We start from the raw sequence: 15422 nt of genomic DNA on the forward strand, positions 1-15422 counted from the left end.
TCAGGAATGGGATGCCCTGTCGCCTCACCGGAAAATGGAAGACGTCATCGCCATGGTAACACAAAGACGCCTACTGTCATGACTGTAGCGCTGTGGCACAGGTTGCAACTAACAAGGATCGCTGCTGCTTCCAGAAGACGAAAGCATCCCACTTTTTTTTCACTCACATGTTTTCCAATCCTATTACCTGGCATTTCAAATCCAACAAATGAATGAATGAATAAATGAATTCTGTCAGTTGTGTTCAAATTTTAAGGTGTCAGGGGGTGCACAATTAAATCAAACGTCAGCAGAGAAGAAGATTTGTTTCTTTTGATTTATATTTTTACACCACTCTTTTTGTGATGTTCTGTCAGTGTGAAAAGGCGTGGGAGAAATAATGGACGCATGTGGAACTTACATCGATATGTTGTTTCCTCCTCCATTTCGACGTTGCACTTTCTGAAAAAGTTGTCCAGAGTGAGCATCGATGCAGACTCGCTGTTTAAGGGCTGAACAGTTCACTCCCCCTCCGCACTACGTGGTTTGGGACGCCCCTTAATATGGAGGACCCTTCGCGGGAACGCGCAAACGGAGAGGTAGTGTGTAGGGATAGTGTGTAGGGGGCGGTTTGGGATTCAGCCAGAGGCTGCAGCTGCAGCCCGCAGCCGAGGTGTGAAAAGTCACACAACCCTGCTGGCAGAGGCTCTGTTTATATCCTGCTATTCAGCAGGCTCATTGGCTACAAGCCCTGTCAGTCAAACGTTTCCTCCGACATGATTTGCTCAGAATTTACTGACGAAATGAGGTAGGTTCAGTCAGTCTCGTTACGGTTGGCCCGTTTAGGCCTGGGAGGCAGGCCAGAGTCACTTGATTGGTTGAAAATGCGGTGTAAACCAAAAGGATAGAGTTCAGTCACCATTTTGAGTGCAAGCTTGCATGGATATGTGTATGCTGTATAAAAATATGGACAGAAATACAATGAATATGAAACGAGCAGTGCCATCATGCGCCGCGTGTGTGCCCACGGAGCTGAGCTATTTGTGGATTATTTTACTTGTTTCAAGACATGTTTTGGACAAAAATTATACTTCCTAGTTTTGTCTGGATGCGTAAGCTTGGATTCTGGACGGTTTTGGTGTGGAGTATTTTCATCTTTGACCAGTAAAAGAGCGTCCAAAGGTGAGTTGTGCCCTTTAAATGTTTTGTTGTTTGTCGGACAAATGTGTTTATATTTACCCGCTTGTGGTAATCACATCTGAAAGTGGTTTATACCTGGCGGATTCATGAGAATCTAAGCGTTCCATGTGGTTTATAGTGTTTGTATAGTCCGCGTTTGCAGCTTCGGGAATTTAGTAAAATGCTTATGCAGATCTAAAAGTGTTCCGCAGGTGGAACACTGAAGCGCAACGGGTCTAATTCAATAGAGGTCCATCAAATTGTTGCCAATAGTCTCACAATTATGAAATGAAGATCACCTGAGTGGTGTGGGTGTGTTTCAAGTGACTGAGTTGTAAAACACCTGTGTCTGAAGGGTCCAGAGAGTGGTTGATTCAGTATTCCTGGCTACCATTACACCATGAAGACAGAAGAACACTCTAAGCAACTCAGGGAAAGGGTTATTGAGAAGTACAATTCAAGGGATGGTTACAAAACATTTCCAAGGCACTGAACATCCCCAGAGTTTCAGTGAAATCAATTATCAAGAAATGCTGGATGGAATATGGCACTTGTGTGAATCTGCCTAGATCAGGCCGCCCTCGTAAACTGAGTGACCGTGCAAGTAGGAGACCAGTGAGAGAAGCCACCAAGACCCCTACAACTACTCTGAAGGAGTTTACAAGCTTCAGCTGCTGAGATGGGAGAGACTGTGCATGTAGCAACTGCTGCCCCAGGTTCTTCACCGGTCAAAGCTTTATGGGAGAGTGGCAATGAGAAAGCCACTGTTGAAGAAAAGTCATATTAGATCTCGACTAGAGTTTGCCAAAAAGCACGTGGAAGACTCCATGGTCAAGCGGAAGAAGATTCTTGGTCTGATGAGACCAAAATTGATGCTTTTTGGCCATCAAACAAGACGTCATGTTGGCGGAAACCAAACACTGCAACATCACCAAAAACACAACATCCCCACTGGTGAAGAGTTTTTTCCAATTAATTTTTTGTTAAAAGCTAAATTTATTGACCATGATTGATTTATGAAAGCAATAAAAGGTAAAACATCAAAGGGGGTGAATCTTATGATAGGCACTGTAACTGCACACTTTTTTACTTACTTAAACCACAGATAACTAATAAATGTGAAACAGCTCCGTGTAACATACGATGTCTTTTGACTCAAAGGTTTCTTGGCTTTGGACTCATTAAAAAAAAACTCACAGACTAATTTACTTCATTTGTACTTTACAGTTACTCAATATAATCAACTTGTATAGTTACTGCAGGTGTAGACGTAGATAGAAATAAATAATATAATCTACCTATCACAGCTGAGGCTCTCCTGCCCATGTTTTGGGCTTAACGGTGTTCCTTGATGCGCTCCACTTCCTGCTGGTAGCGCTTATGGTCGCGGGCTGCGTTCTCTTTGGCCTCCTTCAGGGCAGCCTCCAGGCCTTTGACCCGCTCAGCTGTGGCCCGCAGACGCTTCTCCAGTTTGGGGATCTCACAGCGAAGATCAGCGTTGTCTCGTACCAGCTGCAGACAGTAGAACAGAAAGACAAAGAGTAAGAAAACAGAGCTTTAGCAGATACTAATGTGGTGAGATTCACTTCTGTGATTAGCTTAAAGGCATTAAAGGAGATTTAATTTCCTATGACTTTGAACGTAGCATGCGCATGCGCACATACAACCTCTCCCTCACCCCCTCTAACCTCCCCCCTCTGAACATTTATGAAGAAACGCCCCCCTCCAGAAACTTGCGTAGGACTTGTGAAGCTTTCTTTACGGCTGGGTCCCCTGGATCTTAGCTGCCATTACGTAAAAAAGATGAGCAAAACAAGTCGCCAGCTAACTACGAAGCTATACAAAAGCAACACATACAGAAACACGTAAGTCCAAGGCGTACGTAATCTATGTACTTGGCCTGAGCCGGAAGATTTTTGATTGACAGGAAGGGAGCAACCAAACGCCTCGGTCCGGCGCATTCATTGGCTGATGTTTTTCAGGTCCTGCCATGTCCACAGTTGTTTTTTTTTTAAATTCTTTTACAGACCATACATACAAGCCCACTAAAGGTCAGTATATTCATTTTATGTGAATCAGACAAATTAAAACAAAAAAAACAACATCCTCCATAATGCCTTTAAGGAAGAATCACTGTGGTGACTGTGTGTTTGCACAGATTTTTACCTGCTTGTGAACTTTGGTGAGCTGCTCCAGGTTGCTCTCCAGGAATGAGATCTTTTGTTTCTGTGCAGTGCTGCCTTCTGTGTCCTCTGAATCCATCTGACGTTCTGTCCAAGCACAGCAAACACCTTTATCTCTACATTGATATCTACACATTGTATTTCTTCCCCAGTCCAAAACACCTAATTTGTGATTGAAATGAGGTGGTAAGAATCAGATTTTGGATGAGTACAACACCACAGTTCTATTCTCGTATTCTCGGTGTCTTCCAGGAAAGCCTGCTCTGCCTCTGTTTATCTCACCAAGCCCCAGCCTGAAGGCTGCAGATGAGTGCCATGCTGAGGGCCCAGATCCCTAATTTACAGCTGCTACCTTTGAAGAATCAGATGGCCTACTTATTGCACACACTTTCTGTTGTGTTCCCTGGATTCATTAAAATTTCATCATGGTGCAAATTAAATGGAGTGCAGCCGGTGCATGAGCGAAATATGGAGCTGTTCGCCTCGTTCCAGGTAAACGCCGTGGTCTGGGCAACAGGAGCTCCTGTGATATTATACCAGACAGGAGACTAAAGCACACACAAAACCAGAGCACAGGATGATGATGATTACACTGATAATGAGGCATGGCAACCTTCAGAGAACACAACAATACAGAACTACTGTAAAACATGGAGTGTACCTCATCACAGGTCTCATTCACATCTGCTTTAAACATGTGTCTCAGTCTAACATCCAAATAATCCAAATAATTTCTGTTCACAAAGACTCGTTGTGTTGTTGCTAATTGGCAGAAGGCAGCAATATATTTCTAGTGTCTTTGCCACACAAAGAGTATGTTTACTTAAAGGGTGTTAGTTCAGTAGGTATCCTTCACTGTGGTTCACGACACTTCCATATATTCACTGCTAAAATAATATGTATATAGATATATGCGGCCATACACCACCTCTGAATTTAATGAACCATATATCAGTGTGTCCTCATGCATCTTGGGTGCATCCACACATTTACTTAGAGCTTCCCACTTGGTATTAACATTCACCTAAGATAAATTTTAATACCAGGTAAAAAGAAGACGGCAGAAACTCTGTGAGGACATTTTACCTTTTTCAGTCTAGTGGCCAAGTCTTGGACAAAGAGCCTCCTCAGGTTGTGGAGTGTCTGTAGCTCCCGGGCCTGAAAGAAGGAAAGAAAACCAAGCTGAGAGGAGGAAAAGCTATGTTTGTGTGCACTAAAGCATCCAAGTCTTCCAGGATATGTCTACTTCTAATCAAATGATAGGAGCTGTTGGGTCTTGTTGCAGGCAAATTAGTGATTTATATAGTGAAAAGACTCCAATCTATGGGGCTCACAGCTCACAGCAAGTCATGGTAGAGAAACTATTGCTTGTTACTTTATAGAAAGCAAAAGATAAAGCGATTCAAATACATACAGGTAATACTTAGAAATACTGCTAATTCAAAGTGAAACTTCTTAGAATTTGGAGTCAACTTTGCTGTTATTATGGCAATCATTCAGCAGGACCTCCTTATTAAACCATCATAAATAATAAAAGACAAAAATATGGTGAGCTATAACATGACATGACATGTAAGAACTTAAAGCTGCACACTACATCATGTGAACCTAATCTAACTCTGAGATTTTCTGTTAATTTACTCTTTGATACTGAGTCGTCCTTTTTTGGTCTAGTTCATATAACTCAGTAATATACAGTAAGTCATTGTCTATGAAATTACAATCCATCTATGTTTTCATACAGGTTTCAACTTATCTTCACTATGCTGACTTCCTCATGCTACCATGCTGATGTTTAGCAGGCATATTATTTACAATGTTCTCTATCTTAAAGTGCTAGCATTGTAATATGTGCTTTGGAAACATCATTACATGCAGGTGACTGATCCTGAAAAAACATTTTAAAATCTGACTTCATGACGAGTTAATGGAGCACAGTTTGAAACACGTCTGACAGAAATCCATCCAACACCAAAGTAGTTCTTTCACTCAAAAACTCAAATGTTAACTCCATGGTGGAGCTGCAGGAAGAACTCCAATGTCATTTTCCCACAGGCCATGGAAATCTGGACATTATTTTGTGGCAATTCATCCGAATGGGACATTTTAGTTTGGACCACAGTAGTCTGGACTGACTAAACCACTGACCTTCTGCCAGAAAAATTGAACCACAACATCTCAGGTCATTTGGTGATGCAGCTCTGCTGAATCATCTGCAGACCTCACTATGACTAGTCTGCATGGGGACTGTTGTTTGTAACATTAAAAAATCAGTGTCTGCAGTGAGGCTTAGTAACCAGGGGCCTCATTTATAAAACATTGCGTAGGATTCATACTAAAGTTTGCGTACGCCGATAATACGAAAAGGGCGTATGCCCTTCGCCCCTGATTTATAAAACTGTGCGTAAGCACAGCTGCATGCAATTTCTTGATAAATCAGACACCAGCTGGAAGATTGCACAGGTGGATCCACCCCACATTCCGCCCACAAAACACCCACATTTTACCATGAATGGTCAATGCAAAGTAACTCATGAATGTATCTGTATATAAATAAACTGCTGATCCACGGCATTTCACGCAGCGCCGGCCGGCAGTCTTCACTGCTGTGCGTCAGGATGAATGAATCATGTGTTGACCCAGGCCACCCTGCCACTAAATTTGTTATGATCATGTCCGATGTACAAATAATTTGTAAACTGATTGAATGTACATTTTTTCGGTTCACATAGACAAATTCATTTTCACTAGGGGGTTGTGGTGTGAAGCATGTGGGCCTGCCTGCCTGTACAGGGCTGATTAATGGTTGGAGGCTCATCCCATTCAGCCGCATATGGATAAATAAACAAAATTATTTACTTTTTTTTGCCTTTTTACTGTGATAGTTGCAGTGAAGAGTGACAGGAAATGGGGAGAAGAGTAGGGGGAAGACATGCATAAAAGTGCCGCAGGCAGGAATCGAAGCCGGGCCACTGAGTCGGAGACGACCCCTGTAAATGGGTCTTCTGCTTTCCCCGATGAGCCATATGGTCGCCGGGTGATCAATAAACAAAATTATTTAATAAAGATGACCGCACCGGCCCCAGATGTGGCCCTTCGGTCAAACGACCGAATGAAATAACATTCAATCCACTCCTGTTGATATATGAACATAGTTCTGCAAATACAGTCGTCGGCCGAATGACGCACTATATGAACATCTACAACAATGAGGGTTTATGATTATCCGGCTCTACAAGTCTAATATGTGATAACAATAAAGGTTTGAGATCAATCTGGTTTCAATTTGCCACTTCACCCTCCGGCACTGCCGTTCCCTCTGTCTCCAAAATGTGCTTAAGCAAGCATCAAAGTTGGCGCACCGGTGCGCACATTCTCACGCCAAGTTTGTTTTAGAAATCACAATGAACACAGCGTACGCCACTTTCTACGCAAAGTTTGTGATTTAAGCCCTGTTTTGTGCGTAAGCAAGCATCAAGAATCAAGGTTGGCGCACCGGTGCGCACATTCTCACGCCAAGTTTGTTTTTATAAATCACAACCTTTGCGTAGAAACTTTCTAGCCCTGTTTTGTGTGTACGCAAGTTTTATAAATGAGGCCCCAGGACTGGATCAAGATGTTTCAGTAGTTTTATGATGCAAAAATTACATTGAAATAAAATTCTATTTTCCTCTGTTATATTAAACTCTTTCTATGGCCAGATACTGCACAGTGAGATAGTGTTTAACCCTTTGGCCTCGCAGCAAGATGATCCCCAGTTCAAATCCTGGCTTGGGCCTGGAATCTTTCTGCATGGAGTTTGCATGTTCTCCCTGTGCATGCGTGGGTTTTCTCCGGGCACTCCAGCTTCCTCCCACAGTCCAAAATATGCTGAGGTTAATTGATAACTCTAAATTGCCCGTAGGTGTGAATGTGAGTGTGATTGTTTGTCTGTATATGTAGCCCTGTGACAGACTGGTGACCTGTCCAGGGTGTCCCCTGCCTTCGCCCGAGTCAGCTGGGATAGGCTCCAGCACTCCCGCGACCCTAGTGAGGATAAAGCGGTGTATAGAGAAAGGATGGATGGATATAGCCAGATACTAAGTAACTAGAAAAAAGGAGGCTTTTTTATAGTCTGGGTGAACTCACTCTTTAACTGAACACAAATTTTAGAAACTCATGCTACTAACTGACCACAGTCTCCTCCAGTCCTTTCAGGTCCTGTCTGGCCTGCTCCCGTCTGTCTTGCATCACACTGCAGGACATGAGATGGGTGATAATAAGAGTGAATACTGGCTATGACAAGAAAATAAATACAAGATTCCCCCTGACTAAAGCATGGAGGCATTACGTGAGCTCCTGCAGCTGGCGGCTCTTCTCCTGGTCAGTTGTCTTGAGCTTCTCGTGCTCCACTTTCAGGGTCTCCTGCTCCAGTATGATCTTCTGGTTCAGACTGCACACATGTGAGAGACACAATCAGCACAGCGAAAGAAGTTCAATTCAAGATAAATCTGGTGCAACAAGGAGGCAAGAGGAAGCTTTCCCATTGCCTTTTTATATTCAATGTATATTATATTAAGGTCCCAAAGTTTACATTTTATCTAGGTTGAGTTACCCTTTTAAAAAATGGAAAAAAATAAAGACATTGACCTACAAACAACAGTATTGACAAAAATGTTTCTATGAGGAAAAGCTTATCTAGCTCAGCTTCTTTTCAACTGTAAAAACAGCATTCAAAAATGGTTCTGAACAGTGGACATCAGAGTTTGTTGTACAATGTTCAGAGATGTGTTTAATTTGAATCTCAGACACGCTGTACGGCATGTGATAACAGCTTTCTTGCACACTGAATAGTTTGTTCAACTTTCACAATTTTCAACTTTCAGTAAAAGCAAAGATGGACATCATAAGCTGCACCTTCAGTCCTTTCACACTGGGAAGTTTAGCAATATCTTAAAAACCTTGTAGTGGCCGAGCTGGTTTGAAGGAAGCACCTGGAACATTCAGAAAGCTAGTTGATGATGCCGCTTTTTGCTTTCCATGTTGGATGCTTGGTACTGGGTCTAGTGCTAATGCCAGTTTCTCTTACTAGAAAACAGTTATTTGGTTTTAAAACGGTAGTCTTGTGTTGCTAGTTTGCTTTTCAGAGGTTCCTGGATGAAAAAGGGCCACAAGCAGGACAATACCTTCACTTGCTGTTTAACTGTATAAAAAGATCTACAGCCATTTCTAAACCTCAGTAACGTTCTGCAGCCTCACAGCCTGATTTACAGACAGAGGCATAGGTGTCAGTTTTGGGGGGTGGGGGTGGGGATGTGTCCCCCCCCCACACACACTTTTTGTCAGGGGTCATTTTATCTCCAACACATTCAAATTCTTCACATGTAAGCCGTTGTAAACCCAGTTATTTTCAGCAGTATAGAAAATTCCGACGCTCCTGAACGCACCATCTGCACTCCGCTGAGAGTTACACAGACATGCAGCACACCTTCGTGAGGTTAAAAAAAAAGTGCAGATGCTAAATTTGCGCCCGTGCCAAGTGGAAGCTCCGACCAGAGGCATGCAGGGGCAAACTTTCGGCCCGGGAGAATTAGTACTATAGCGGCCCACAGACCCCTCTACCTTCCTGTACCAATAGCTCAACAGGTTGAGCCTCTGCCCTTGGTGTGGTGGTTATGAGTTCGAGCCCAGCTTGTGGCATTTTGCCGCCATTCTTCGACATTTTCTCAAAGTGCTGTCTGACCAACGACACGGAAGCATATGAGAAAAGCAGGCGTGCCGCACCAATGCTAAACTTTGATCTCAAGTAGAGGGCCACAAAATATCATCCCACAATCCGCAGTTGGCCCGCGAGTTTGAGACCCATGATTTAAAGCATTATTATTATTATTATTATTATTATTATTATTATTTTATGACTGAAGTGGCCCAACAATAAAGCGGCCCACCGGGGATATCCCCGGTGTTCCCGATTACCCAGCACGCCGCCCAGGGTGTGCATTTCCATCTGACAATGGCTGTGGTCTCCATCCCCCCACTTTTAAAAACAAACTGACGCCCTTGGACAGAGGTGTTTGGTGATGTCGTCTTACTCCTGCAGCTCGGTGATGAGCTTCTCCTTGTTGTCCAGCTCGTCTCTCAGGCTGCTGACCTGCTTCTGATGAGCCTCTCTGTGGGACAAGATCTGCTTTTCCACAGCATCCTGAACACAAACCAACACAGAGCCAGCCTCTGACTGAAACAGTCACCTAAAACACACTTTGTAAATATCAGACTTGGTGTACGGTACCTTGACTTCATTGGCAGACTGGATCTCGTTCTCCTTCTCCATGGTATTAACCTTTCTCTGGAAGGACATAGAAGAAGTCAGTTAAGGATCGTAAAACAATGGATCTGTTTTAGGTTCTAATGGTGCAGTAACAGCAGGCAATATTTTTTCTTCAATGCACATTTTTTAACATCCATCAGTTAGTAAATAAACTCTAATAAAGTCAAATTTTATATACCAATTTCTTTTAAAGAAGAGGAAACACCTACAGCTCAATAAATGAAAAAAAAATCCTATTAGTCAAATGTCTAATGCAGATTTGGCATTCATTTGGCCAACAAAGTAAACTAGAAGTCACACAGGAACATGCCTCAGTGGGCCAGCTAAAGTTGCCTAATTGTTTGTTTTTTTATCAGAGATGATCCAGTATACAATTTATAGTTTTTCATAATGTGATGTCTGAGAAGTTGAACTGTTCATACAAAGTTTTACACATATTTGAGAAAGAAGTTTACAAGATATGAGAGAAGTTAGAGTCTTTTAATAAATAAATGTATAGCAGTGACTGTCTGTGTAGGTTCTCATTCATTCCAGGTCATGGTTATCCAAAGTAGTTTAAATCAATCCACTGGACTTTAAGAAAGTCCTTGAAGACGTTTCACCTCTCATCCAAGAGGTCTTCTCAGTTCTGGTTGTTGGCGTGCCTCAGCTTTTTAAAACTCTGCGAGGTGTGTTCAAGGCTATTATCCACAACCGATACCAAGACCCGTTTGGCTCCTCAACGATGGTCGTTGGGATGGGGGTCTTTGAAATGCACAGATGTTACTGAGCCCTCGTGTGCTAATGGTGGTCATTAGCATGAGTCTGCTGAGTAGTTCTTTTGGGGAGTTTGAAAGGACCTGACTGTAAATTGGCGAAAGATGATGTCACAGACCACCACCCCTGTTCAGAGATGGCTCTTTGAGTCCAGTGAATTGATTTAAACAGCTTGGATATAGCAGTGATCTAACGCCAAATAGAAAGAATTATTTTGTTGTTGTCAGAGTTGTCACTAGATCAGCAGTCTCGCTAGAAAGCAACATTAACTTAACTATGTTGAATGAGAGTGCAGAGCTACACAGATTTATGTCATTTTTTGTGACCAGTGATGCTCCATGTACATTTAAACTTAACTTAATCAGTTACAAAGAGAGAACAGATTTTTTAACTCCGCATGTTGTGCTACATGTGTTCAGTCGTTTTCTCATAAAGTCAACAAAAGAGATTTACATACAAAGAAAAGAAAAGCTCCACCCAGGGTTTAGTTTTGGGCCTGACGGCTCTCCAGCTCACCTTGGGCTTTGATCCGAACTATTTCCTCATGAGAGAGTCCATTTCCTCCAGCTGTCTTTTCTTCTGCTCCACATTCTGCAAGCAGTCTGTCAGGGACTTGATTTTAGCTTCATGCTGACCAACAACAGGGGAATTAAAGGACAAGAAAAGACTCAGACATGACAGCTCTTTTTAGACACTGTTTAGACCTACAGAAACATAGCAACTTGTTATCTGTCGATTATAACCACATGATCTGGCATTTACCTAACGGCCACATTTGTCACTATGGTGACAGGATGGCACGGTGTGAGGCAGCGGTTACCTGGGAGATGCGGAGCTGGCAGGCAGTCAGCTCCCTCTCAGTCTCATCCAGCTTCTGAGAGCTCTCAGCCTGGGTGCTCTCCAGCTGCTTGCTGCGCTTCACCATCGTCTTCACCTCAGACTTCATCTTACTGATGTACAGACGAGCCACAGTGAACTCCTCATCAATCAGGCCGCTGCTTTCTTGTTGCTAAGTAATCAGACAAAACAGTTAGACTGCAGAAGTTTGTTTCTTTCATTTTATCATGTGCTGCTTTCAGTGATGGTATATTATGGTCCAAGCAGTAAAGATAATGTTGAGATTGTTCTTGTTCTTCCTGTGCTTTTTTTCAAACTAATTTTTTTTTCTGCTAAAGGTGTTTCTGTAGCAGGAATCTATAAGATCTGGGAACACCAAAACAGATGGGTTACCATTTCTGCCAACAACTTAGGATTATAAACAAGATTCTGATCATATCACAAGACATTTTTGCAGTTATCTCAAAGATGGCTTGGCCTGGAGTTCAAGTTCTTTCATCAATATATTCTCTCAATTCATCTATATCTTTGCTCATTTGATCTTCTGCTTAAAACATTTAAAATTTGCAAACTATTTCTCCATTTTTAAAACACTTTTTTCTATATACCATCAGAAACCATTGAATCGATTGTCCCAAAACATCACAGGATGATTTACACACTTTGCTGATCTGAAGTTGTTGCATGTCAGTTCATTTGGATTAAACAAGCCAGTTGGAATTAATCAAAATAGGTCATTTACAAAAATTTGCAATAAATCAAAAACACTTTGAGATGTCAAATTGAAATTTGAGACAAAAAATGTAGTGCCACCAACAGAAAAACAAGAAATATACAAGACATATACATAACGAAAGAAAGAAAGAAAGAAAGAAAGAAAGAAAGAACGTCCACTGATAAGTAGCAGCTCAACTCTTTCTTCTTCGACAAAGCCATATTTATTCTATGGAGGCAAAAAAATATAGTTCATGAGATTTCCTTTACGTTCAGACTTTAGGGACACCCTGTAGTTCAAACACCTGCAATCTGCTTGGACCCCAACAAGTAGTGCTTTCTGCTCAACTTAGATAATACTTTTGATTACATTATACAGCAAAATAAAGACAAAAAAGACTGAAACAATGGATGTATCCCTGTAAAAGGTATTTTGTTTATCCAAGTTCCTCCTGCATCAACTGACATGTTTGTTAATTACCATGTACACACACATGCACACACTGATTTATTTTCATTAAATCCCACATATACCGCCCTACTGCCCCAAAAACTCACTAGGGTATGAAATGAGTATTGATTCGCCACTAAAAACACCAACAAAACACTATTTCGCCCTGTTCGAGTACTTTCTCGCAGAGACCTGCCTCCTTTTCTGCCTGTTAATTTATGTTTTAGTTTTTAATATCATAGATTTGCTATTAACTAAAACAGACAATAATGTTCATGATCTTTATCTGGAGCTCTACTAATCTAATCTTAATTATTAAATCTGTCTGACAGCGTTCTACAAGGAGTAAATCCTCACTCTTGTGGAGCTGGACGAGTAAATGTTGTTCTGCTGTCAATTCATTTCCTGTTAATGGACTGTGTGGTCAATCATTTAGCTGTACTAGCAACACATTTTAGCCAACAAGTGATTTTTGACATGTGCAGTGCATAAATCAGATCAATAATAAATCCAGGAGACATTAAAAGATAACCATTCTAGTCAGGGTTAACTCCCTCTCAGATCTTCAGCGCTGTGAGGCAGCAGCCGTTTACTGAATTGCAGAACTGAATGTTCTCACAAGAGCTGTTCCAGCTATCACTTCTACAGTACAGACACATTCAGTTTAAAATAGACCAGGCATGTTTCAAAGTCTCTTCAAAGACCTACAGCTGGAAACACACTGGGAACCAAAACCTGTGCAACATTAAGGTGATACAATCTACAATATGGGGGCTACTGTCAGATAAAAGCAGCCACTAATACTTCTTACTTGCAGCATTATAGAACTGCTTAAAACAATCAGCCAGTGAGTCAACCCACAGAAAAGAGCTTTTGTGATAATTGCCTGTCATTTCATATGCAAATATGGTTACCATTTGCTTGGTTTTGGGGTTTGAGGCTATTGATCGAACAAGACAATAAGCAAGTCCATTTTGACAAGTGATTAACAGTGAGTTTATGTCACTGTATGCAAAAATGCAACACCTCTCCTGGTTTCTGTCTCTTAATTGTGAAGCTCCTATGCTGATCTTTGTGTTGTGTGATAATAAACTGAATATTTTTCAAACTGTTCTTTGGACAAAAACATTTAAGAAGACATCTTAGTTGGAACATTGTACAGTGGTGTGTTTCATTAGATTTCAACATATTAGCAATCAAATGAATCCAATAAATTAACTGAATGAATTAACAACGTAAATAATTTTCTGCTGCTGATCTTTGTAAAGCCACCCGCAATTTGAAGAAATATTGCCTGGATACTCGGTGAATCTACATGAACTGCAAATAAACAGGCCAAAGGGCTGTAGCTCTCCATGAGAGGAGTTCCATGAAAAGACAATAAACTGGATCCCTGTGGTTCAAAGCACACATGTAATGCAGGGAGCAGAAAACAGCCGCTAATGCCATTTTTAACAAACCTTTATCCCTGAGCCAGAATGTGAACTCTTAGTTTCAAACACTATGTCAGAGCCAAACCTTGATGTCATTGCTTCCCACAGCGATGCCGATCTCAGCTAGGTCTTTGAGTAACGACGACATCATCTCAGTGACCCTCTTCTTCTGGTGGTTGGTCATCTCCTTCAGCTTCTGCAGCTCAGAGTCGATGGAGGCCAAGGAGCTCTGGTGGTGGACGATAACACACACGACAGCATGACTCTCAGTACCGTTGCCTCCCGTAGGTTCAGAAAGCCTCAAGCTTTAACCTTCTTACTGATTTCTCATTCAGCTCCTCACTGAGAGCCTCGAATTCCTTTGTTTTGATCTCGACTTCCTGACTCTTCTGGTCGTAGTTGACGGCCAGCTCCTCCAGGGCCTGCAGCACCTCCTTCACCTCCTCTTTGGAGGCTTCGTTCTCCGCCAGCAGCCGGTTTAACTCGGTCTGCAGGGTGTTGTGGTCACGGCGAGAGGAGGCCAGTAGCTGTGAGAGGAGAAGAAAAGGATGATCAGTCTGAAAGGTTTTAAAAGTGGTGAAATGGTGTACACAGCTAAGCCAAAAATTATTCATGCCTGTGACCGTTTTTTTTTTTTTTTTTGAGAAGTAGGTTTCTTCTGGTTGGAAATTACATAAACAAGTGATGAAACACAGACTACGCTTTTACTAAAAAGTTCTGACTAATGTCTTTTGTGATGACCTTCAGATCTTTGAGATTGACAGTTTTATCACAATCACTCTGGCCTTCTGGTCCCTCTATTGATTCTCAATAAGGTTCAGGTCTGGACTCTGACTGAGTTGCTCAAAAATATTGGTAATGTTTTCTGTTCACCATTTCTTTGCCATGTTGGCTGTATGTTTCAGATCAATGTCTTGTTAGAAGATCGAGTTCTTCTTAAGGCCAAGTTTTTGTGCAGATGTCTGCAGAGTTTTAATTTAACATTACATCTCTAACACAATGTCTAATCGTCTTTTGTGTCATTTCCAGCTATACAAATACTATTATTCAAAAAAAATCCTCTATAAAATTGGCATGAATATGGTCATATTGGGGCTTACCTGTATAACAGGACCTATAAATACATTTTAGTACAGTGAATAACACCTACGTACAATCTGGTAAGATCCTTGTGGTTGCTAGGGGTGAGTTACAGTCTGACTCTCCTACAGAGCAACTAATGGTCCGCTATCAGCTGTCAGACTGGGTTTGTGCCAAAGGACAACTAAGGGGTGAGACACAGTGGGGAGGAAGGGGGACAGAGGGGTGTTGTGTCACCTCTTCCTGGTCCAACATCTGCTCCTTCAGCTTCTCCACCAACTGAGACTGCTGGTTGATCTCATCATCCTGGAGGAAGGTAAGGAAAGGAGGATAGAGAGAGGAGAAGGAAATGTCATACGTCACTCCTTTATTTTTCACAATCTGAGGCAGCAGTCAACCACGACCGCCTACTGGTGAAAGGAATACTACATGTAAGAAAGACTGCACCGAGAGAGCTTCAGATTCTGTAGAAATTTTGTTACTGCTAGCAATATTAGCAACAA

General features: G+C 41.9%; 1 protein-coding gene across 1 annotated transcript in view; it reads right to left on the reverse strand.

Annotated features, from left to right (window-relative positions):
• LOC110949889 (kinesin-1 heavy chain) overlaps window positions 1-15422 on the reverse strand; it is a 34937-nt gene that overhangs the window by 3262 nt on the left and 16253 nt on the right. Inside the window, 12 exon segments of the mRNA XM_051940825.1 lie at window positions 2457-2670; window positions 3325-3428; window positions 4421-4499; window positions 7515-7575; window positions 7672-7773; window positions 9413-9522; window positions 9610-9666; window positions 10921-11034; window positions 11225-11413; window positions 13925-14068; window positions 14160-14366; window positions 15157-15225. Coding sequence (XP_051796785.1) covers window positions 2457-2670; window positions 3325-3428; window positions 4421-4499; window positions 7515-7575; window positions 7672-7773; window positions 9413-9522; window positions 9610-9666; window positions 10921-11034; window positions 11225-11413; window positions 13925-14068; window positions 14160-14366; window positions 15157-15225 — 1450 coding nt within the window.

Source organism: Acanthochromis polyacanthus, chromosome 20 (genome assembly GCF_021347895.1).
Source record: "Acanthochromis polyacanthus isolate Apoly-LR-REF ecotype Palm Island chromosome 20, KAUST_Apoly_ChrSc, whole genome shotgun sequence".
NCBI classification, from domain to species: Eukaryota; Metazoa; Chordata; class Actinopteri; family Pomacentridae; genus Acanthochromis; species Acanthochromis polyacanthus.